General features: G+C 49.8%; 1 protein-coding gene across 6 annotated transcripts in view; it reads left to right on the top strand.

Annotated features, from left to right (window-relative positions):
• LOC105183360 (ubiquitin carboxyl-terminal hydrolase 48) overlaps nt 1–26023 on the top strand; it is a 57281-nt gene that overhangs the window by 27135 nt on the left and 4123 nt on the right. For 5 of the 6 annotated variants that reach the window (XM_025296742.1, XM_025296743.1, XM_025296744.1 and 2 more), the window contains 4 exons: nt 2624–2754; nt 3656–3775; nt 6981–7106; nt 24293–24377. In XM_025296742.1, the coding sequence (XP_025152527.1) occupies nt 2624–2754; nt 3656–3775; nt 6981–7106; nt 24293–24377 (462 nt within the window). The remainder of the gene's footprint in view (nt 1–2623; nt 2755–3655; nt 3776–6980; nt 7107–24292; nt 24378–26023) is intronic. The other variant, XR_003112573.1, reaches the window with a different exon arrangement.

The raw sequence follows: 26023 nt of genomic DNA on the forward strand, positions 1-26023 counted from the left end.
ACGACGGTTGGGGGAACATCAATCTTTCATTCACGGGGTGACTCGGGAGTTATGAATGAAAGTCGCTCAGCCCTTTTAATAAAATAGCGAAACTGCTGTCTTTCCGCTTAACGTGCTTTCGATTTTGATCGAGGAGCTTTCTTCGGTTTTCTTCGTGTAATCTTCCGCTTCGGCTTGAGATGTAATCGTGCTGGGATCATTTCATTTGCATTCATTGTGAAGAGCTTCTTTTTGTCTCTCCGAGTCAGCTTCAGCGTTCAGTTCTGGTCGGTAAACCTGACAGATAAATTACTTAATTCAGTCGTACAAAAATCCCGAAGGGATTTGTATCCCTCGACAACGATTCGTATCAATATCTCGCTTCGAATTAAGCTATCGTTCCACTTTCGTCTACGATTACTTTCTATCCGTCTTCTAATCATTCGCTCTAAAGGACGTTGCCCTGTCTCAATTCGAGACTCATTTCGACGTGCCTGCAATCACCAGGTAATTGCTTTTCTTGATCGATGACCATCGATCGGGGGGCAAAGCGTGATTAGAACGGTGATTGGTTGGCAGGACATCTCGTTCGACTCGTCAATGTCGAAAGAAAAACACGCGTACGCGTGTGATAATTTCTCGACGAGGTTATCACTTTCAGATAATTACAAAGTTGCGTACTGCTATCATAATCAGCCACACTGAAGGAGAAAAAATTAATAAAGAGTTCGAGGGAAATAATAATTACACTCTATAATAATCGCGTTCTATGTTATTTGCTTCTATGTTATATCAAGGGTGGAATGTGTAACTAACCGTACAATTTGCGCAGGTCGAACGTGGACGTTATTAAAACTTTTATCTTGCGGAATCCCGAGTGGTCTCGGTACGTGTCGTTTAAGCGATCCGAATAAAGTCCGCGGGAATCTGAGTCTTCGCAAGCTGAAACTTCTCGCCTCGATAACGTGCAAGTTTCTACTTTGTCTCGGCGCTCGTTTATGGTTTGATTGCCCTTCGATGGCACTTTAGGGAAATACACTAGAGCTCTCCTGCGTTGTCCTTTAGTCTTATTTACACGCCGGCTCTTGGAGAAGCTATTGTGTATTATTTGCCAATAAAACCAACTCACGCTGTTTCTTCATTGGAACATTCGGAAGAAGTCCTGTCGTACCTCTCTGCGCGACTTAACTTTACGTGTCAACCTGTAATTGCCATCTTAATGCGCGAGTTGCAATCTGAATCTCGCAACCTCGCTAAAACCTGTCGATCTTGAATTATCGGACAACACTTTTTATCATAATGATACTTTCACAATTATGCTGGTCTCTCATCATAATTATTTTAATAGATCGAGAATAATGAGTAACGTCTCGTTAATGTCGCGAGAGTGATTCCGAGATCAGCTGAGAGATGTCGCAAACGGTATTTGAGAGGTGAAATTACGCGAACTGAATAAGAATCTCCGATCCTTCTTCAGCGGAGTCTTCGGCGGAGTCTCGGGGTCGCCTTGAAAAGTGCGGCTCGCATTCCTGCGATAACGGGTATCGGTCTGTTTGTAGCACGTCGGAAGAGATTTGCATTCGCGACCCTACGACTCTCTCATTAGCTTAAGCTTCTCGTATTTCCGATTAAACTCGATAGCAAACGATCCTATCGCGCTGAATGTCCCCGCGCGCTGGCGGGTAATTAGGAATCCGAAGGGAGGAGGACCTTCGAATTCATTTGGCGTGCGGGTCCTTCCGCGTCCTATCCTTCGTTACCGCTACGGGAAATTAGCTCACCGAACGGACGTTCGTCGCTCTCTCGATCCACCTTGCTCCATGTGACCACCTCTCTCGCGCGTACGTACGCGCGCGCGACGATCAACGTTTATTCTTCTAGTTCGCGATCGCCGCGAGAAGGCGAACAGCGAATTACGCGTCCCGCGCTAAATCTCTTCGACTCGTTAGCGGGCAAATAGCTTCTTACGCCGTTCTCTTATTGGCTCCTACGAGCCGGTAATTAGCGCTACGCGGGGCAGGACGAATTCGAATTCAGCCGGGGTCACGATCCCGCCTGCCCCCGCGCGCCCCCGCCCTTCCTCGGCCGCTGGAAAACTGTCTGAACATGACGTAACGCTCGGAGAGTCGCTCGGATACGAGCTTTGGCTCCGGACCGACCGGCCGAAGCGCTTTTTGTGCTGTCCGGCCAGCAACAATGGCCGCTTCTTACACACCGCCCTGGTCACCGTATATTATTAATTACTGTATTAATCTCACCGGCCGTAAGCAATCTATTATACATGGGATAAGAGCCACCACCCCGACATCGCCGCGCGCCACCCACTCACCCACGCACCCTCCAACTCGACTTTCTAACTGCCCGCCGTCCCCCGGTCCTCTCGAGGGCTCGCCGGGACCAACGAAATCTGACCCTCGAGGGTGTTAATAGTGGCGTCCGACGTCGCGTCTGCTTAACGCGTCAGACTTAAGTTTCCGCATCGTTGCATCGAAGATCGTAGTCTCTTGCAACCGACGGGATACATCGGTAACCTGGTAGCCTGGTTAAATAACTTTTTGTTACCTTCCCTTATTGTTCTTTTAATGTTGATCAGCTCGAAGTCGACAACAAGTGACATGAAAATGTTTTTCTTGTATCGTTTAAGTTCCGTGCGCAGCCTGCATGTTGGCGAGGGTTGAACAGGAGCGGCTGGAGAGCTTGAAGTACGATCGTGCGACGATCTACATCAAGTGTATCGACGATAGCGAGGAGTCTAAATCAGAAAGCAATTCCGAGGTATGGGAAAGTTATTTTGTTCTATTATTAGGTCCACGTGTACACTGTCATCCCCTATTGCCAAGTCCGCTCTAACATGTTAATATCTGCGTCGAGTGCACGAAGTTTTACGCGCGCGCGCGCGCGCGCGCGCGTGCGAAAGGACAAATATCGTGATTCGTCAACGTATCATTATCGCGATGTGACGTTGATTTTCTTTTGCATTCGGTATTCGGTGGAAATTAAAAGTCCTACGTTGTGTCTACGCGTGCGTGAGTCGTGTTGGTTCGTTCAGACGAACTAGGAAATTTTGTTAATGGGTTGACCTGCCGAGTCATCAAGTGTCTTGGAAGCGCGGTCGTCTTTTCAGATCGACGCTAACCGATAACGGGGAATTGAGATGCCATCTCATGCATTTCACAATATAATAAGTATTATTACGTCTGCTCGAAGTGACCTTAAGAGAGAGTTGCCTGCTTCCTTTTACGTGGCTCGCTTCTGATTCATGCTAAATTAGGAGTAATTTTGTACAACCGCGCAATTATGTCTTTCTTTTTCAAGTCGAGCGTTGAGAATTTTATGTCGTGGAATAATATCCAATGTATAATGAAGTGACCATTTTTAACGTATTTTAATGGTTAAATGCGTTTGTTGAACCCTTTTGGTGCATTATTCAAAAGGTGCGTCTTGCATTTTTATATATCACGTCTCTATTTAAATTTTACAGTATTTACTTATATTAAATGAAAATATTTTCTGCCTCTCTTGAAAAAATAAATAAATAAATAAATATTTTTTTTTATTAATTTACTTTATAAGAAAATAATCTATCGTTACAAATCTGTTTCTACGATAATAATAATTTGTTTGTTCACACGCACTTGTTTATTCACAATCCAACGTTCCGCGTATTTGTCGGCAGGTAGCGGCAAAGAGGCCAAAGATGGAGAACGTACGGCCCTCACGAACCAGAAGAAAATTAAAAGGCTCGCACGAGCTCAAAGTGTCATCCGAGATCACCTTGAAAGAACTCAAAGTGATGGTAAGTGTTGTTTTCACGCAGAACTTTCACACTATTCGTATAACGTATGACGATCCTCGACACCTCCGACGACACTCCGACGACGTCTCGCACGAAAAGAGAGGTGCAAAGTTTATCAGCAGATATATTTATTTTGATACGCGAGATTACAAACTCTGGATAAATGTCAAAACTTGGTTATATTCCGGTAGAAAAAGAAAAAGGAAGGAAAAACATTGGTCGAGATATGAAAGAGAAAAGTCGCTAGGAAACGTCACATTGCGAGAAGTCGGTCGGAAGATGTCGATATCTTGATCTCTCTCGCGCTTCGGCCACCTGCCGAAAGCGGCCGGGATAATCAATCAATTTGCGGCGCGCAAGTATTTTACGGCGTGCTCTTATTGTCGGGGCCGAAATGGGAAGAGCCGCGCGTTCGGCCCACGATCGCTAGCCGAGCTACCCTCTCGGCGCGCTACATACACGGAGATACAACGCGGCGTTCGGTTCGTTCTTCGTTCTCCGCCGACTCTCTCGGGTGGACGAAAGTAGTAAAGGCGTAGTTATGGCTGGTTAGCATATGCTCGGGCCCCGGCAGTGTGCTTAAACTATTAAGCGTATTTATATTGCGAGGCCGTAGCCATCTCCTCCTCCGCCTCCTCCCGCCCCCTTCTCTCTGCGGCGGGGCCACTGGCAAAAACCCGAAAGAGCATAAACCTCGCGCTAATAACAGGTCTCCAACTTCTCCACTCCACTCCACTTCACTCCACTTCGCTCCACTCAACCTTCCATTTGACTCTTTCTCCCTGCTCCGTCTCTCTTCGTGCCGCGTATTTTTCTCTCGCGCTCACCCACCCTCCCACTATCTGTCTCTACCGTGGCTCTCCTTCGGGCTCGAATTTTTGTCCGCGCCTCCTTCACCCCGCGGAACACACGTCCCTTTTTAATACCCGCCCGCGAGAGAGGCTGTCGGCGTCAATGGAAATACGAGACTCACAGTCTCTTCGTCTCTCTCATTCACCACTGTCCTCTCTTGCCCCCTTTTTATCTCCTACGATGCTGCGTCTATCGCTCGATTTCGTCGTCTGTTCGCCGTTTGAACATCAAAATCGGAGGAACGTGGCGCGACCGTCGGATCGCGGCGAAGAGAGAGAGAGAGAGAGAGAGAGAGAGAGAGAGAGAGAGAGAGAGAGAGAGAGAGAGAAAGAGCGTTCCAACGCGTGCAAAAATTATTCGAATCCTGTCGCCCGGGATTACTTTCCACCAATAATACACAAACGCGATGCGTCGTGTGATCGGCACGTGACGACGAAGCGCGAACTTGGGAAATCGCGCGATAACTGTTCGCAATGATGAAAAACGCGCAAAAGATATCTTCTTTTTTATTTTTCCCCATCGGAAAATGCCGCGGCGCGGCACGTTGCGGCGTCACGGTTTCAAGGGTGTCACTGTTCGCGGATTGGTTCGCGGATTGACAAAAATGCGAGCGAGTCATGCCGCGCGCGCTCGTTGCTTTTTGCCGCGGCGCAAAAAGGCCGCCGATAAAAATGTTTGAATTTCATGGTCGAATGCAGTTATGTCGCGAGCTAGCGGGCAAGCAAATCGGGACAATAGCGCGCCGCTGATCTTCGCCGAGCGCGGCCGGCTTTACGTAATCGCGGTGTAACGCCTAGCGGCCGACCGCCTGTAAATATTACTTTCTAGCACATTCCGTGTCACCAGTCCCATTTTTTCGCGCGGCACCGCCGTACCGCTCGATCGCCTTTCTTACTCTCATTGCCCGCGCCCGCGCCCGCTCGCGGCGCGGACGCAATGGCATCGGCGAAAAAACGCCCGTCCACGCCGGATAGCTCGTTCGCGGGGAAATTACGGCTGTAAAAACGCGGCCGCACGGCCGCGCCGGATTTTTCACGGATAAATTGGAAAGTAAATCGCGGAGCGCCGTCGAAGAAGTCGCGCGCTCGCTCCCGCTCGTCCCCGAGAAAATCCCGCTACCATGCGCGATCGCGCGATATATATTTATGATAATACGTCTGTCGACGCGCACCTGTCTGTCTCTCGTCCTACCTCCGATGAGCGATGCGGTGGCTGCAGCCGAGTTTCCTAAGGATCAAAGGTTCCTCGAGCTTTCTCTCTCTCTCTGTCTCTCTCTCTCTCTCTCTCTCTCTCTCTCTCTCTCTCTCTCTCTCTCTCTCTCTCTCTCTCGGGATAATTTGGCCTCCCGCCACTGCTTCGCAACCTTGTTAAACCCACCTCTATTTATCGCGCGCTCGTTGGGCGCCTTCCTTTAACGAGGAAGCCTCGAGGTTCTTTGACCCTGACCGTGCTTCTTCTTGTTCGCCGCGGCTTCGTTTTCTTCCCTCTTGTATGAAGTACTGCAAACACTCGCGCGCGATACACGCCACCGCGGATTGTCCCGGCGGATTGACCGAGCCGACCGTCGTCACCGTGGAAGATGAGAAGCGGAGCGAAATCGATCTATGCGCGTCTGTATCTATATCGTTTCCGTCGGTCACTGCATAATTTAGCGCTAGAAGAGAGAAGGAGAGAGAGAGAGAGAGGGGGGGGAGGGGGGAGGCAGAGAAAAGGCAGAAAACACGCGCTACACGCCCAGGCGCTTCTTCTTCATCCGCACAATGTGAGCGCAATCGCGCGTGTGCTCATAATCGTGTTCTTACACACGGTGTCCTCCGTCCCTTGTTCGCTTTCCGGCGCCTTCCTTCTCGCGATCCCTTTCCTCCTTCCAGCCCCGACTCCCCAGCTTGGCTCGCCTCACCTCGGCTCCGGGGATCGTAAAACAGAAAAGCGAGCTACGCGCGCCGAGCTCTCGCACCGCTGCCGAGGACGAGGAGGTTATCCCTTCCGCGCAACGCCGCGCGGGTACCGCAAATTAAGCAATTACCGAGACTCATGCTCGTCGCGCGCACATTCTACTTCTAGAATGTCAAACAGCGACCCGCTCACCCCTCGCTACCGTTCGCTACCACGGTTTTTTCCACGGCGCGGCCGCGTGGACCTCGCAGCCACGCGGAACTTTGCAAGCACGCGCTCTCGTAAACACCAGCGAATTTCATTTTCGGATAAGTCTCCTGTTCGCGTCGATTTTATTACGCCACGTGGGGGCGAGATTGACGTCGACGAATCCATGAGGATCTTCGTCGATTAACGTTCAACTATCGGCGCACAATATTAGAGATTTTCTTTTCTTTTTCTTATTTTTACTTTACAGACGATGCAGATTTGCGGGGCCGGGCCGTACGACCAACACATAATGCTGGGAGAACACGAGCTGACGGATCATAGTCAGAGCTTGGCCGCACTCGGAATATTTCCCGGAGCGCTCCTCACGTTGAAGGTAAGCCTCGATTAAAGTGTTATTTTATAGCGCGCGCGAGCGCACACGGGAACGAAGAAAAACCGAGACGTTCGCGGTGGCGGCGGCGGCGGCGGCGGCAACGTCTTAATCGTCGATTACAATGATACGTTTGTTCCACCCGAGCGGCGGACAGAGACAAACAGACGCAATTTAGATTTGAGATCTGGCCACTGTTTCCCTTAAGTTCGAGACAATGGATAAGTAACCGGGACCGGCAATGGCCGCAGATAACGGGACCAAGAGCGACGTTTCCGCGCTGGGATTAGCCGAAAATACCTTATTTGAGATTAGAGGTGTTAATTGTACCCTTCCTAGGCGGAGCGGGAGAAAGTGGAGTCGCGGAAACGGCGCGGTTTCAGGCCGCGGGGAAAAGCTCGCGTCTCGGCGTCCAGCGTCGCTGGTTTCGCCGACGTAAAGGCGAGCGGACGAATTGCTCGAAATTTACGCTTCCGCGGCAAACGCGACACGCGCCCGCCGTGCCATGCGTGCCGCTAGCGTGTAGTTGCGAGCGATTTACTCTTATAGTCGAGATCAAATCGATCAAACTGACACGTTACTTTTACTGGCAATTTTACTGGTGGCCGATGACGCGAGCGGGCGGCCGCATGAATTCGCGCGTCGCGGAAAACATGCGCCCATTGCGTTCGCTTCCGGCGCGGAACGCAGTCCAACCCTTTCGCGGCTTTTTGCCGGGAGCGGCGCGTCTCGGGCGCGAGGGAAAAATTTCGTCCGCCCGCTCGGTATACTCTCCCGTTCGGCGGAATAATTTCAGGATTCCGACACATTCCTCGGTTCACAGTCGACTGGTTTTATGAAAGCAGCCAGTCCAGCAGCTAAGTCCGCGAGCGAGTTTCCGTGGCAGAGACAGAGTCTCAAAACCGTTACACCGAGAGAGTCGGTTCGTGCTATCCTATTGCTCTCTGTTCGGATGGAATAAAGAGTGAAAGAGTGGAGACAAGGGAGAGAGAGACGGACAGAGAGAGAGAGAGAGAGAGAGAGAGAGAGAGAGAGAGAGAGAGAGAGAGAGAGAGAGAGAGAGAGAGAGAGAGAGAGAGAGAGAGACGTGGCCTCCGCTGGACTGGTTCACTGGCTGCGGTTGCACTAGCTGCGAATTCTAATTGCTATCTTGCCTCCGAGAATCCAGTTTAGCTGGCAACGTTTCTACCGATTGAAACGCTCCGATGGGTTTTGCGGTTTGCAGAAAAATTCCTTCCTGCATCTCATTCGTGAGCGTCGGTTTCTGCCGGCGTGACGAATCTCTACACGAGAAATGGCCTGTCGTCCCGTCTACGCGATCTACGTGATTTAAATCGACGACAATGAGAATATCTCACGTGACATTGTCTCTGCGCGTTTCGTCCTCGCGCAAGACTTGACCGTCTATTTTTTCTTTTCTCCCTTTTTTTTTTTTTTTTTTCTTTTTGTCAACGTTGCAGTCGTGCGGCAGGATTCTCTACAACCGCCGGCCGCTACGGCAGTCACGGGACAGTCACGAACTATCGATGGAACCTCGTGGAAACATAATGACGGTGATAAATCCTTTCGAGAAACGTATAGTCGCTTTTAACTATCGTAACCATAACGCGACTGAAAAGTACATAACGGGCGGCTAATTATTTGCACGGTTATGCGAATAACCGTGGTCCGGCGGTCGATGTGCAAGAAAGCACCGTCCGAGATTGTTTCGCGAAATCCTCCGTCGTAAAATCCGCTCGTTCGTCGGACGACGAACTTAATACGACTCAAAAGCGTAATGTATAATCGCGCGAAATGGCGAGCGGAAGGGTGGGAGAGGGCGGGAGTCGAGATACCGATCGACCGGAAGTACGCGCAGCGATCTCTCTGCGATGTGAAAGGAACAGAATCCTGAAAGGAGCAGGACCGTTCGAGCGCTCGTGAATATACGTACATTCAAGGTAACGTATGCGCGCGAGGATTAATTTCGCCGGAGTTTTCGATCGAGCGAGATCCGGCCGCCGCGCGCGGCGGCGGCGGTTTCTTCGCGCGACACGCTCAGATTGTTCGAGTCTTCTGCTGCCGCCAAGATCACGCTCGGGCCCAGCATCCGTTTGCGCGCATCGCGATATCGGACGGTGTCGGAATCGTCAAGATATATTCTATCCGCGGCGGATAGAGCGGATTAAAGCGTTTCAGGCAAGGTTAGTCCTTGATTTTGCTACCGGTCCAGTATCGTGGCACGCACAATGATCAGGATGACTTGCGACGTAGATCGGTGATCGAGTGTCTCGCGGAGATATCAGCTACCGCTCCGTCATCGTCCGTGCAATAATTCAAGGTCGTCGGTACAAAGTTAATATATCTTGCTACGTACAGTAGCGGACAAAAATTTCAGCCGACAATAATCGCTAATAGGAGTGAATTGCTTTTGTAAGTGTGTGGAGGAAATTAATGCTGCGGTTTGCATTAGTACGTATATTGTGCAACGCGTAGTTACATTTTACCAAAAAATATGCAACAATGTCGGTCTTGTTTTATGAGTCAAATAAAAGAAAAGAAAAGTTATCTTATCGGTTGATAGACGATAGTTTTTATTGAAAATCGCAGAAGCCGATATTGAGAAATTTATATTTTGCTCGATAACCCCTTTATGTTTTGAATATTTCAACACATTTCTTTGACGTCAAGTCTATCAATTTAATGGTTCACTGCTCCACTCTGATAACATTTCATGCTATTTCCATTATAGATCCCCGAGCTTTTTCGCCTTTAGCTGTTTTAATTTACGTTTCATGATATATATTCCACAAGTTCTCAATTAGATCAAGATTAAATGACTGGCACGGCTATGATGACAGAGTGCCGTTTTCTTCTGCTAAAATGTGTCTTATATTCTTTGCTGTATACTTTGAGTCATTATCCTGTTGGAAAATGAGATTATTTCCGAAGCAGCTACGGGCATAAAGCAGCATCGTGGTTTTCTAATGTCTTTGAACTGAACACTGAAATTCATTTATAATTCCGTCAATTTGTTGTAATTTTGAGAAAAAGATACCCGCATGGTAACATTTTCACCGCCATATTTGACGGTTGGGTCTTGGGCCCAAATCTTCGCCTTTGCAACGTATAACATATCTTGTCCGATGACTGACGATTGAATGTTCATTCGTCGGGAAATATTACTTTTCCCCACTTTTCATGATGTCTCCAATGCTTGTCAGTTTCAACGAAGACAATTCGCAATTCTCAATCTCTCATCGCAAGCTTTTTCCGCGCAAACTTTTGAACATGCGTTTTAAGTTTGGAATGAATTTCTACGTCAATTCTTCGAATATCAAGTTCTTTTTGCCTTAAGTAATGAATTTTTCGATCCATTTTTATAACAGTTTTTATAACAGTCGTCTTATCAGTTGATCGTAGTACGAATCAGTCTTCTGAAATTTGTATGTTGCCTACAAGCCGTTTCTGATCGATTTGCAGTGTTTGCCATCTTTGAAAACAAGATTTTCTCTTCTTCCTTAACGTTCCTACGAATTCTCTTTCCTTTGAACTTAAATTCCGATCTTTACCTTCATATTGTTATATTTAATAGATATATAGTAATAAGAGAAATAAGAGAGAGAGTGACAGGGAACATATTAGCAATATCTTTATACCGAATGCAAGAAGAACAAATAATGTTCATTTTTAGAGATTATTGTTTGCCTCTCAGACAGCTCAGACAAATATGTACATAAACATTTTAGAGGAAAAGGAACATACTATCCGCATGCATTTAGAATTCAGAAAATAGACGTCTTAAATTTATGTCCGCTACTGTATCTACATTATATCACTACCTTCTTTTTTTTCTTCGCCGATCCGGTCGACCGAAGGAGATCAACGACATTACGTCGCGCGAGGTCGATCGTCTTTCTCTTTTCTTTTATGTCACTTTCGTTCCCTACCGCTCCTCCTTTCCACCGCCGTCCAATTTGTTTGTGCGCTTTTATGAGCGCGTTACACGTCATGATTAATCGATCTTTCTCCGTCGCAAATGGATCGGCGAAATAGTTGCACGTTGCAGCCAGTTTATAGTCCGTGTGTATTAAAGGTCCCCGCACGACTTTCGAGGCTCGACCGCGCGAATCGCCGCGCGGCCTCGGAGCAAACGTGCGAAATGCGTTTTTGGCGAAAGCGCTCCGCGTTTCTCGTTTAAGTCGCGATCGTGGCTGTTGTCGTGAATCAAGGGGACTCGGCGGTTGTGTTGTCAGATGATACCCTCATCTTGCCTCGTCGAAATTAAAACGAACGTCATAATTATTGACAAATCGAGGACAAGGACGGTAAAGGCGAGATAAAGAATAGCAACAAAGTTGTGCACAATGTCGGACGGGGGCTAGGCTGTTTTTGATCCATCCTTAATTTTTCCCGATTTTTTTGCAATTCCTCCCGAGACTGCTCTTCATGGCTGATCGACCGGAGTCTTTAGAGTCGGTCGGTCGAGAGTCTCCAACGGGCGGCACCCGCGTTTGATGTCGTGTGACGAATGTCCGCGTTGGACGCGCTCACCCTCCTCCTCCTCTCCGTCTTCCCTCCCCGCCCTTCACCCCCGTGTTTCTATGCTCCTCTTTCTTTCCCGTGCCCGTTTCGCTCTCATATCTCCCTTCCTCCCGTCCATTCTGCGATCCCTTCGTCGCGGTTCATCTCGCTCTTCCCGCACAAGAGAGAGAATCCCGTATGACGGACTCGGTTGAGTCTCTCTTCAGGAGCGCCAACAGAAAATTGGAAACATCCGATAGGGTCGCTATGCCGCGGCCGCACGATAAAAAGATACGTGCCGCGCCGCCGTCGGAACCGGCCTGCAAAATATGCTGATCCGTCGTGGGTCCACGCGGAACAGTGTGACGCGGTCGGGTTCTATGTATCTCTCAGAGCCCTATAGATTTCGCAATTTTGCACCTTCGTGCTCGCTCCCTCGATCGTCCGTGTCTTCGTGCTCTGGTAATTTTGCTAAGAATTTCGACAAATGATTTTCCGCCCCTTATAAATCTCCCCACGGCGGTGCGAAACGATGGAAAAGGTAAGGGGACGATCAAATGAAGGTCAAGTGGACGTGGACGTTTGCGTTGACGGGTCCAAACGGGAAGTACGTTTATCAGTAAGCGACAGAGAGTTCATCGCGAGTTAGCAGCACACACGCACACACGCACACACACACACACACACACACACACACACACACACACACACACAGCGAAACTCCACGTATAAAGTCACTGTTTTTTCGCGTTTTCGATGTCAAGTTCCCTACGTTCCTTGTCGGCCCTATTGTCAACTCGTCCTGCATCTATTCTGTAGACGAAAACTAGGGAGTGGACGTGTATTATCCTTATTTTTTCTCTCGCGCGTCGCCTTTACTTCCATTTGCTACATTCTACCGACAAACGAGGATCCCGTTTGCACGGGAGGTTGAAGCAAAACCATCTCGAGCTCTCCGTTGAACGACAGTAAACGTGCCCTCTCGTGCAGGTAATGACGACAATTATCCGCGCCGGTGAACGCTCGGCATTAAAATCGAATCATAACAACCAGGCTCGACCGGCCGAAAAGTTGTCTTCCCGATTCAGTGTGCTTCTCGGTGTCTTTGAGATGTGTAAATCTTCATTAATGCTCCTCGCAAGCCGCAACGCATCTCGTGATGTAATGAACTTTGCACGTTCCTTTCGCTAATTCCTTCACGACTTTATCTCTTCGTTTTTATCAGATATATTTGAAGAGGTAAATATTTCAGGAACAAATAGTATCGATCGAAAGAATCAATCGAGATCAAAAATAAAACACGATCGAGGAGAAATTGTGTATAAACAACGTAATGCGTCGATGAATCCCGAAATTCTTTGCGTTTACCTCTCAAGAGTTTGCAGCATTTAACGTAAAATAAACACAATTTATGTATGCATACGTACTATTTATAAAAGGCTGATCTCAGCAATACTCGTACTCATTTCGAGTCGTGCTGCGGAAAAGGAGTCTGGAAAAGATGTTAATAACGTGTTATCGACATTCGATCTTTTCGCACAGCATATTCCGCGCTAATAATCAAAGTGGCAATACCACTAATGGACTTTTAATTATTCATCTTGAGTGTGTAAAAAATGTGCAATTTAGATTTTTTGCGCTCGCACGAGTTTAGAAAAAGAGGAGGAAAAAAAAACGGAGCGAGGGAGAAGGAGCAAACGATACGCGATGCTAATCAGCGTGCACCAGCATTGTTGATTAGACCGAGACCGAGATCGCGTCCGTAGCCGATTTATGTGGCGACGTAACGCGAGCGCGCGCGAGCGTACATCGCAAGGACATCGAGATATTACAACGTTACATTAGCGACGATTATCGTCGGCACTTTTTTTTCGCCGAAAGACCGGTAGCTAGAGGTCAGTAGCTGGAACACCGTAATTATCGCCCCTAATTATCGATGCCTTCGAAGATAAGATCGAAGAAAGGGCTGCCGAGTGAAAGAGTCCTTCGAAAGGAACTCCGGCCGGGCTACGCTGCCCCTTTTTCGCGTTGGCCAATAGGGCGACCGCGGCGTCTCATCCGACGGTGGACCCTCTCAGAAATAAATCAATTAAGCCGATGCAGGCTTAAAAGGCATCGTCATCGTTATCGATTTCGCTCCTGAATGCGTTGAAAATAATCGAGGGAGAAGACTCTCCACCGAATTCCGAGCGATACTCGTCGCGTCGCGTCGCGTCGCGTCGGTGCGCGCACGGCGGATTCCAGAATATCGCTTCAGTCATTAACGCCGCCTGGCCTGTTCATGAGAGAGCGTGAGACGCTCACGCGTCGCTGTCATGATGATAGTTACGATAATTACAGTGGATCGCCCAATCGCGTGGAGGATGATTCCGTTCGCGCGGACTCGCGCTCGCTTGTGCGTCGTTTGTGCTGTTTCACTCTGTAATTTTGATAAGTACGCTCGCACAGATTTATACCTGCTCTCGCGTCGCGCGGCGCTACGTTTAATAAGGACGCGACATGAACTCGCGCTGCGATCTCTCCCGGCGCGACTCCTCATTTGCAATCGTTTACATATCGTTCATCGAGCGCTCCACTTCGCACTTGACATCGTTGCGTTTTCTTGCGGCGATTTCCGATCCCGCTAACGGCGCGGCACAGTGTGAAAGTGCTGCGCGCGTCATTCGACGACAGGTGATACACGTCGCGATATACGCAAGAAAGTGTGGCTTAAGAGACGTTGAAGAATGGAATGGCACAAAAAGTTCGGTATTAGCTTCTTCATCGCTCTAGCCTTCCTCGACCGTTGCCGTATTAGAAGACAGACTTACGCGTTTGTTACCATCAATGCTCTTAATGTCGCTGATCAGAAAGAAATGGATATGTTTTGTTTTATTAAACGAATCGGACAAGAGGGAGGAAGAGGGGGGGAGCGTCGGGATTCAGGCGTGGCGACACCCGACTGCGAGGAGACTCGCATCCGCGGATGTAGCTCGACCGCGTCGCCGATGTTGTCGACGCTCGTCTCGAGACGAGCGCGATCGCGATGAAAACGGCACAGCTTCCGCGCGCGCGCGCGAGATCTATCCGTAATCAATTCATATCCTCACCGGTGCGAGGTGCTGCAACGATTTCGCCCGTTTCGGCACGAACCACCCCGGAACCACCCGGGCTCCTCCGCACCATGAATTTTTCGCGGCGCTGCCCAATTCCCAGCTGCGTCCTATATGAGATTCGTCCCTGGCATACGAGATTTTTTTCGCCCGTTCGATCCCCCCCGGGCCGGGCGTTTTTTGTCGCCCCGTTTCGATTCGGTCACTCGCGATTCTCGCCTCCTAAGCGAGCCTAAGTTAATATTAATGGGGATATTTATGGCGCTGGGTCAACGGTGGTCGCCGCGAGCCGCCAGTACGGTTAGAGAGAGCCACTGATAAAAGGAAATCTGAAAATGCCATGATTTATGGGCCCGATTCGCCCTCTCCCCTCCCCCCCCCCCTCCCCCCGTTGCCCGTTGCCGCGAGCGTGCTCTCCTTTTCCCCGGCGGCGTCTCTCCCACATCGGGTTCCCTTAAACGCTGAATAAGTTATGGTTGTGCAGCGGGAGGGTGAGCGAGCTGCATTCTTATTTCGCATCGCGCATCGCCGTTTCCTCGCGCGAATCCACAAAGTTGTGCGAAATCGCAGCGTATGCGGAGAATCCCTCTCGCGCTCTCTTTCTCTTCCCTTCGAGGGGATCCTACAGCAGCGATGAGGAGAAAACTTCCGTTCTTATTTCACGTCCGTTGTATCTTTCCCGTAATTTCCCAGGTTGCGAGGCGGAGTCTCGACGGACGCTCGACGACATCTCGACTCGATACCGACGATATAATTCGTTGGGCCTGAACGGTGACAAATGAAGAGCGATAACTCGGAAGCGCGGAATGCCGCTTTGAAACGCGTGCGAGGCCGACTTCCGCGTGAAACATGTGCCGTGTATCCTGTCCACTTAACCCTTTCGCTCTCGCAGCGGTAACAACTAAGCTTCTGTTTGTTGATACTAACGGTTCGCTTCGCTCGCCGGCCAACTCGCCGTCGCGTCGGCGGGTTTAGCTTTCGGCTTCTCGGTGGCCTCTGCTGCTCTTCGTCGGCCGACCCTCTCGATGTGTGTCCCCTCTTGTCCCTCCATCTCTTGTCCCGTCTCATTCCGTTCCATCCCGTCCCGTCCCGTCCCGTCCCGTCCCGTCTCGTTTCGTCTCGTCTCGTCTCGTCTCGTCTCGGCAGATGACGCGAGGAAGAGCTACTCTTTTCGCGGAGGGACATGTGGTGGCTCCTGACCGAGGGCTGCCGGCGGAAAGAGAGCACACTTTATTGCTCCGCTCTCCGAGCATTTCGCTCTCGACATCCTTATGAATTCCGCACGACGCTCGGCGGCTCGATTAATTGAACCTCGGTGTAGTTGAACGGTGTAGATGCCGAGGGCTGCCGATCTCTCTGATCAGAAAGATGCGTATACCGAGTCTCTCACCTCCAGAGAAATATAAAAAGTATCATCTATATGGACAAAGTGACCGATTCATTCGCTTAATTGCGCACACGTCGAGGCCTCGTTATCGCGGACCTCGTTGGATGATTTTCACGCGTGCGTCGCTCACAACGGGCTGCGTTCACGACGCTGCGATCGAAGCTCGGGCTCGGGAAGAGAACTCGAGACCTGGCGGAGAACAAGGCCCGGTCGGAGTGAAGTTTCGTGGCGACTTTCTTCTCTATATCGCGTGGAGTTCCACGGCGAGAGAGATATTTATGGACGCGTACACGTGTTTCCCGCATACGCACGGTTCTATGTTTGGCCGCGCCGCTAACCCTGAATTTCGCTCCCTCCTTGTGCCGCACGCACTTACGAGCCGTGCGGTATGCCAGCCTCTACAGGTTGCTCTTTCGAACAAGTGGTCTTGGGTGCGTGCCGATAATACCGGACACGTGGATCTCGTTAATCTTACCCGCGGAATTCTTCAAAAGCCATTACGAAACGTCGCGGAGCGCAGACGTGTTCTCTTCGTCCACGTAGAGAGTTACTTTAGACACCGGCGGAGACAGTCGATGTGTATTCTCACCGCGCTCGGCTGCGTAATTAGAGGATTATGTTGCACGGGCAATATTTTCTACCGGTGAACCGAACCGGTGATCGATGACACCGCGACACACACCACGGTGTGTGCGCTCTCCTCCAGGCGAGTCGAGCGTCGTTCGTTGGACCTACGTTCGAAAGATCCGCGTCAGCAGGCGATTGAATCAAGCAGACAATTCGCGCGTGCGATGTTTCGTGGACGACGTGTTGTATGTCGGCGGTGGTGACGGTACAGACTGACCGGTCAATACAAGGTTGATCGGACGAGCCATTATTTACAGCAAGCAGCGTATGTGTCGCCTTTCGAGCCGCGAGAGGCTGCCTCGAGAAAAGGAAGATTTGTTCCCTAATGTAGTCACCGAGCCTCGGGAACGACTCGGCTCTCGCTGGGGTTTGCAAGTAGGCGTCTAGAAAGTGAGTAATGCTCACGACAAACGCAGCCCCCCATGAGGTCTAGCGTGGCGCGGGAGAAAGAGCAGAGCGAGCGTGAGAGTGAGGGAGAAGGAGAGACCCCGGGAGGAACACACACAGAGAGAGAGAGAGAGAGAGAGAGAGAGAGAGCTGCGTAGGGGTTGGCCCGAGAGAAGATCCCTGCAGATAGGGTGCTAAGCGACACGCTAAGACCACCCTGGACTATCCGAGCGTTTCCTCGAGGGGTGATTTCGCCGTTCCACTCTGCCTCTCGCCTCTGCCTTCGTCTCCCGCGGCCACGGGACTAAATCGCGCTCGCGATCTCTAACGCTCTGCAATTTGCCAGTTCTCTCCTCCCCTTCCACGTTACTTTGGAACGAAGGATACCGATGTCGCGCGCGGGGAACGCCGGCGGAATCCGTCGCTGGCCGCGACCGATCGATGGCGATGCGCCGTGCAACGTATACGGAAACAATTATATGAGCGATAATTACGAGAGCGTCTCGCGACTCCGAGTCGCCGCCGCCGTCGCGGGTTTTCACTTCGGCTCGCCGGCCGCTCCGTCTTGTGATTCATTATATCACGCGTCCTTATGTCGTAACATGTCAAGGTCGATATATCACGGACGGGCCGGACGCATCGTTTTACCAAACTTTACGCACCTGTCTCAAGAGAGAGAGAGAGAGAGAGAGAGAGAGAGAGAGAGAGAGAGAGAGAGAGAGAGAGAGAGAGAGAGAGAGAGAGAGAAGGAAGGAAAAATCCCACCAAGCTGATTCAGCCGACGTGATTATTATTTGCGCGAACGAGTTACGACACATCGCGCTCCCGTATATTAATTGCTACACGGGATATAATTTTCCATCGAGACTGATCGAGTAACGTTTTACTCGTCGTCGTCGCATCGCCCAACGCGTGTACGCGATATTTACGCGAGATTCAGCGGCCGATGCACGTGTAGAGCGATCACTCTCTCTCTATCTGTTGCTGTTCACTCGGCTCGCTCCGAGAGAGCGCTGTATCGGCGAGAGAGTCGTCCCGCGCGCGCGCGGCCTGAGCGCGCGAGGACAAGCACGACGGCAAAGAGCGCGGTGGACGGTGCTCGTGATGAAGGCGGCCTTTGTCTCTGGCGGAAGCATGGTCCGTTCTTTATGGACGATGTGGCCTAAAGTGCCGCGTCCGCGATGCTCCGTTCGCTCGATCGACAGCATATCTCCGCCCGTGTTCCGCACTTGGCTGAACGTTGCGTCCGAGAACGCGTTGCTACGCGGCCGAGCGGAGCGTCGGGTAGCGGACGAGACGTTCGCGATAAAATATACATTGTAGTCGCGCGCGTGAGCGCGATTTAATTACGGGCGATATTAAATCGAGCCGCGCGCGCGCGCGCGAGCGAGCTTCTCGCCTCTTCTCCGAAGGAAAAACGCATCTCCCAAATCGGAGTTCTCGCGCTCTGCCGGTGCGGCGCTCAGCCTGTCAGCTCTCTCAGCCGGCGGATTTAGGTCAAACGTCATCGCGCTGCAGGGAAGCTGGAAAAAATCCAGCAACGGGGCGAGTGTGTGTTGCTGCTGGCCCAGGCCGTTATCCAATCGAGCGGAAAACTCATCAGTCACTCCTCGCACAACACCTCCGCAACGTCGGTGACCGTTACTAAAAAGCGTCTTCTTCTCCGGCTAATCTCCACCTCCTTCTCTATCGTCTGTATTCCCGCGCTCCCTCTCTCTCTCTCTCTCTCTCTCTCTCTCTCTTTTTGTCCCTCCCCTTTATTTTTCCGCGACGTCGCGTTCGCGCTATCGCGCGGTGACGGTGGATATTTTCAATTGCGTTTGCCTTGGCTTCGCGGGAATTATGAATATTTCACGCAACGACGCCTCGCGATGTGACTCGCGTTTCACGTTTAATGTTCTGCTGTATAATTTCAAGAACGTCGTTCGTACCGAAAGGATGCGCAAGTCGTTGCGCAGGCTCGTGTAATCCACGAGGGGCCGCGCTCGTGGCTCATATTTTTTATTTTTCTTCCCGTTGTTTCTACGTTGAATGTTTCGTTTGTGCTTTATGACTGATGACAGGATCACTGTGCTTTTTCCCCGCAGTCGTAGACGTGGGGAGGGACGGAGTACAAAGACATCCGCCATGTAGCGGCTGCGGTCTACCGAAAAGTGTGGCCCTTGAAAATAATTTGAATAATTACCAGCGGCTTTTTCATCGAGGATGCTAAACAGCTGTAGTCTGTCGTCTTCTTCGGTACTCCGCGGAACGAAAGACAATGCGAAATATCCTTAATTTTGCCGAAAGAAAATCGCTCCCTCTTCGCGTTTACCGATACACCCCGCACGCTCCTTCGTCGCTCGGTAGTCGCGCTAAACGCGACGTAAGGTCCTAACTTCGTTCGATCCACTCGCGTATTCATCATGCAAATGCACGATTCACGCAGGTGTTATCGACGTTCCTCCTCGAGAATCGAGACGATTCTCCATTCTAGAAGAGCCGAGGTGCAAATATTAACGGATGCGTCGCTTGGAATCCTGCTAGGCACGTACGGCTTCTATTAAAGACAAGACAGCCCTCCCCCCTTTTCGCAAAACACGAGTGCGAGCGCGGGGGATGACTCGAGGGCAGCCCCCGCTGTAATAATTCCTCCGCCGAATTAGCGCCATAAGTTTGGCGCCGCGACAGCCACGGAGACAATATTAATCTACTTTGAATTTATACACTCCGCGGTCTTCCGCCAAAACTAACTTGTATTAAGTCCTTGTGCATCTTTTTCTCAATCTTCTTTTCCCGCCGAAATTTACCACGACCGGTCGCAGACCGTCGAGAGCGAATGAACCGAGGTATCGCGATCCGGAAAATCTCATCGATCTGTGTTGATCACGAGTCGATCGGTCGTCTCGAACATCTCGATTGTTTAACCCTTTCACTGCTGGATTAACTTCCCTTGAGAAAATTATTAAAATATTTGGTAGTCCTACGTTTTTTCGTCGGATCGCTGATTACGAATCTAAAGTCAGATTTACAAGATTCAAAATGGCGGACTCAATATGGCGATCATGATGTACAAAATCAATGAAAATTTCAATTATTATTAAATAATGACCAGGTCGTAATAAGAACAAATGATTCTAGACGATGGAACTCGATCGAGCTGGAAAAAATTGATGTGGGAAAATGTTCAATATTGCATATTTATGCTTACTAGAGATTGAACATTCATTTTTGAGTAAAATAATATTGATAGTATGGATAAGATGAAGATACAGAATGAAAAACTAGGAAAATAGAGCTAAAAAGTGCAAAAAGTCAAATTTCAGCCGTTTTTGTAGAAATATTTGTTTATAAAAAAAATCTAACCTACAAAAAGGTACTGAAAAAAATATATGTTTTCGTACAACATCAGAAAAATATTTGGTGAAAATTTCAGACCTCTATATTCAATACTCTCCGTGGAATCGATTTTTCCTTAAAAGAAGCATTTTTTTTTCAACTTTGATTTGCTATAAATAATCACAAATGAATAATTGGGTATAAAAACCTATTGGAATGTGTTGACCAACTATTCAGTTATCTCTCAAATAAATAAAACTCAAATGCCCCGATTAGTTCTTCAAAATTATGTGATATACAACAAGTATACTTCCCACTAACAGTGAAAGGGTTAAACAGACGTCGCGAGACTCGTGCGTATTTTTGCTCGCACTCTACCTGAGATTTGCTTATTCGTCGATCAAGAGCGCAAGACTCTCTCGTAAATACACGAAACATTGTCCTCCCATAATTTTTCGCTCGGAGAAAGGGAGGAGATTAATCGCGCGAGGAATTAATCTCCCAGTCAAAAACTGAAGGAAGCTGAGGAACTCTGAGAATTGCCGTTATGTCGGTTTATTAACTCTGTGGCTCGTGGTATTAAGACGTGGTCGAGGAGAGGAGGAGGAGGAGGAGGAGGAGAGCGGGAGGTGGCAAGATTCACCCTACGCGTGCAGACAGATAAATAACTCAGGACAGCCTGGGAATAACTTAAGACTCCTACTCCCTAATGATGTCTCAGCGAATACAAAAGATACTTATCCGAAGCGAGAGTGCTTGTTATTCCACGTGTTCCTTCACGCTGAAAACGCACGAGCACGTATCTAGTTGCGCGCATAGCGTAAGCGTATCACAAAATTAAATATGCGCGATAGAGTCTCACTTGTGCTCTTGAGAAGAGGAGGGAAACGCAAGAATCACTTCTCTCACGAAATGGAGACAGGAAGGGACGATCGAGACGGGCGAGAAAAGATTTCAAACACGAGTGACCTTCCGAGTTCGCAAGCAATAACGGAAAAAACAATCGTTATCGCACGCTACGTGTGCGACAAATATGTTCGTCATCCTCGGTTTCTAATTTTGTAAGTCGCTGGGAAAGGACGACCGAAAATTTTGAACAAAGAAAAGAGATCGTCGGTAGAATGCGTTTGCCATTTTGTCAAACGTTAGTTCTCAACATCACATACATTTTACATTTCATACAGATATATTTTTTTCACATGTACATATCATCGATGAAAATGTATCGACAAAAATGTTACTAGATAACGATTGTGATGGCGGCGCATGTGGCAAGCAGAGCAAAAGAAACTCCTTCGATGCGGTAGGGAGGGTGACAAACAGCGTCCTTGGCAGGGCATGAACATTTTGGCAAATTTGGCTAGAAAGAAGGGTAAGGAGGACAAGCCTTCCCAGAAGAGGGCGTCTGGCAATTCTAATCACCTTGCGCAGTTGTAACACGCCGTTATTGAAATACTGTGCGTTTCCAATCGCGACTTTCGCGATTCTACGCTCGTCTCGGCGATTGCGCGCGAAAAGTCGTGCGCTCGCTTTCTAAAGTGACGATAGAAACATAAAGCGTGCGATAACAACGCCGGCATCGCGATCTGCGGCGGCGGCGGCGACGGCGGCGGCGGCTGTGGAAAAAGCGCGCACCGCGCGGCGTACCTTAAAACCGTGCATTAGCCTGGAAATAAACGGGGTGCCGTTCGACGTTGCACATACATTATGCGCCGAACTGCGCCGCGTTCCAGTACACTTAGCCGCATCTTCGCGAGACCGTCAGCCCGCGCGCCGAGCGTTTCTCCCGGTGAGTCTCGGGCGGAAAAAAAGTTTATGTTAAGCCGAAGACCGCGGGACCGGGCTCACTGCCGGGGATTAAGACATTCTCGGGCTAATAATTTTCATGCCCGGCCATGAAATGTTTTGTCCGCCTTGCGTTCGCCTTGCGCCCGGCGGGTCGGATTCGCGCGCGGCAAGAAGCCGATCGGGCCGATCGGCGAAAATCGGTGCCGCGCGCGGACGACGATCGGACAATTTTTTTCGCTCGCCGACGAGCGATTGAAGCGGTTTTCGGCCGAGTCCGCGGAACTCTCCCGCGGACAATAGGTGTCAGTCGGAGAGAACGTAGTGCCTGGAGGTGCACGGTTCGAACTCCGAGTCTACAATTATGAGCCATACCACGTCGGGGCGAGCCTCATAACGAACTCACTATATTGCCGAGCATTTCAAAACTGGCCTTATACCCGTGTAGAACGCTCTTTACGTGGTTTCCCTACCTTCGTCTTCCTCTTTACACACTCTCGCACTGTCTGCGAGACAAGGGGGCTGCAGTGAGAGAGAGAGAGAGAGAGAGAGAGAAAGAGAGAGAGAGAGAGAGGGAGAGAGAGAGAGAGAGAGAGAGAGAGAGAGAGAGAGAGAGGGAGGGAGAGAGAGAGAGAGAGAGAGAGAGAGAGAGAGAGAGAGAGAGAGAGAGAGGAGGTCTGAGAATAATGTTTAGTGATGAAAGAAAGAACTTCGGGGAATCCGTACCATGGAAACTATGCACTTCCAATGCCAGCGACCTCAATCGGAAGCGATCAACGTCGCTTCGGCGATGACGCTGAGGCCGGCATAGTTTTTGACAAACTGCGTCATCTCTCCGCCTAGGAATTATCGACCAAGTGTCTTTTAACGGCTCGAGTCGAGACGAGAGGCAGCAACATAGCTTGCGTACGCTCTATTTTCCACCGAGTATTTTTTTAAGCGCCGATGTAGATAATTTGAAAGAGAGAGAGAGAGAGAGAGAGAGAGAGGGAGGGAGAGAGGTCTATTATCGCTTGCTACATATACACGCTGAAAAATTTCTCAACACTTAACGGCGACTGCAGTTCTCCCTTTCTCCCTACGCGCGTTGATTTGTTTTTGCATCGGCCACTGTATATTCACACACTGCCTTTGACTATCCGCTCTCGCCGACACGATCTCTCGTCGTGACGCGAATCTCTGGGATCCTATACTTGAAAATAAATCATATTGCAGAAGATGTGCCGCGCGGCCAGGAAATACCGACCAGATGTTAGTGGGTCGTACGAACGTCGCGCGACACACGTGTGTCCAAGCCATCGGATGGCACTCGCTATATTTAGTTCTATGGGAAAAAGGGGTTTCGGAGAGACGTAATCACACACCTACGCGCGCACACCCGGATTCCCATGCCAAGTTTTTCGATCATCAGCGACTCTCTTTCTCTGCTCTCTCTCTCTCTCTCTCTCTGTCGAGTCAGCTAGGCGCTGCTACGCTACTACGTATATCTTGAATACAAATATTTTCTTCTTTGGAAATCTGCTTTCTCATGATCGCCTTTGTCTGCCGACGAAAATAGTATTTCGTCTCGTTACACGCTATTATGCGCATTAATGATTAATGATGCCGATATTACTTCCGAGATTTACCGAGGCCTCGTAACGGTTTACGAGGCGTAAGACGTAGTCTTACTGAAATTCTATGGAAAGACGCGTAAATTGGTGGATCACATGTGTGCTTTGAGAAGACGCGTGGGAAGACACTGTTATAGCCGCTGGCAGCTGTTCACACGTGTCTCCGATGCGCCACGTCACTCAAATTTAATGCGGATGATCATGTCCTCTCGCCTGTCCGAGATGCATCTCGAACGAAACAATGTCGACAATCTCAAGCAGAAAATTATTCTTTGATTAAGAGCCTCCCCCTCCCCCCTCCCGTTCTTCGTCGTGTACTTGCGTAGGCACACGAGAGCGTTACGCGCACATCTCGCTGCCGAAAATTTTGGATTTCACTTGCGGTTGAGTTTGTTGGGCAATTCGCAGAAAGAAAAGAGAAATCCATCCTTGTTGTAATTAGCGTTACAAGTGAGCCTTGAACATTTATGATTTCAGATCGACGCTCCTATGGAAAACGAGAACGACGTAGAATCCGACGCCCACAGTTTCGAGGCGACGTCGCCGGAAAAGGGTTTCAAGGGTGAGTGAGATAAAAAATCAAGATTTATTTCGAACGAGTATCGTGGTGCATGATGCATGTATAAAGTATACGCATGCGCGTGTGCAAGCCTGTCGTGCTGTGTGAAATTCCGCGAAACTCCACCGAGTAGCGTCGTGCAGATTAGCTCGCAGTCATTTCGTTGCATGTGTCTGATACCTGCGCGCGCGCGCAATTATGCGACTCGCGTGAGATGATCGTTACGCTAACGATATGCAGGCACCACGTCGTTTGCTGTAATTTCGCGGGAGGGGCAGAGATTCCTCACGCGGCCCAGAACTCGCGGCGGGGAAAAGGCGAGAATCCCTGGCAGAGCGAGCTGAAATTAAGGCGTTCGCCGTGGATAGATACACATACGCGAAGCGAACGAAACCAATCCACTTAAGGCGCCGCCGCCGCATCCCTTCTATACGTCTATCCCCCTCCTTCCTCCCTTTCACTCCCGCGCCAGGGGTGGTCCCGGCGAGGTTTTGTTCTCGAACAAAAATCTGACAAATATGCCGCGATTTGCCGAAGAATGGAGGCGAAGTGCACCACCCTCGTCCCGCTCCCTTCGCCGTGGCGTAACTTCCATCGGGGTTCCGGGCGACCTAACCCACCATCCACCCTTTCCGCTTTCTTATTCTCCTGTTCTCTCTTAGTTTCCGCCTTCTCTTCCGGCCCCCTCGTCACTTGGCCTTCCACTCGAGAGAAAGACGAAAGAGACGAGAGAAAGTGTAGGAGGAGGAGGAGGAGGAGAAGAAGAAGAGGGCGAACGGTGACTCTTAAATTACTTAGACCGAACAAAATGTAACAAATGACTGCGAATCGAGCCACTTATGCGATATTGGCCCATCACCACCATCCACGTATATTGATACGTCGCATTAGGGCTAGCCGACACCCTCCGAGCCGACTGACTATCTCTCCGTTTCCCGCCGTTTCCTCTCCGAGAAGAAAGAGCTTTCATTAAAGCGTCACTCGCTCGGCAAACAACGAATCGCGATCGCCGGCCCGTTTTTATTTTTGCGATACGTGTTAATACTCTCTCTCTCTCTCTCTCTCTCTCTCTCTCTCTCTTTCTCTCTCGCGTTACCTCTCGCGACTTTCACCGGTTTACGTTTCATGCAATTGCCTTTTGGAAAAATAATGGACCCCGTGAAGCAGCCTGCCGCGCTGCTCCGTGGACTTTCTTTCACGGAAGATCTGCGGTTTTGGTCCTCGCCGAGAATATCGGCTGCTCTTTTCCCGCTCGCGCTTCCTCGCTCTCGAGTCCTTGCGTTATTAATGGTTTTCGCGAACTAGGTTCATTAAGGAGCTCACGAAACTCCGCGGCACATTCATGAGAGCCCGCCACCCCTTCCAGTTCTCACGGGGTGAGGGGTGGATACGTTCGGTGAGCGCGAACTGTTGTCGAACGCGACATGCTCGTGCATCAAATTTGTAGCGTATATTATCTCCACGCTCGATGCCTTTCGGTCTTGTCTCATTTTCTCTCGATATTCCTTCGGTTGCCATTTTAAAACCGGTATTGCCGCACAAGTATTACGACAGGACTTTTGTCTTCTTGGCTTGTTTGTACAAAGGTGTCTCTTATCGTCCATTTGCACAGCTACAATTTACAGCTTCTCACGTCGCCGAATGCCTCC

The sequence above is a fragment of the Harpegnathos saltator genome, unplaced genomic scaffold, assembly GCF_003227715.2.
Source record: "Harpegnathos saltator strain DR-91 unplaced genomic scaffold, Hsal_v8.6 scaffold16, whole genome shotgun sequence".
In the NCBI taxonomy this organism is placed as follows: Eukaryota; Metazoa; Arthropoda; class Insecta; order Hymenoptera; family Formicidae; genus Harpegnathos; species Harpegnathos saltator.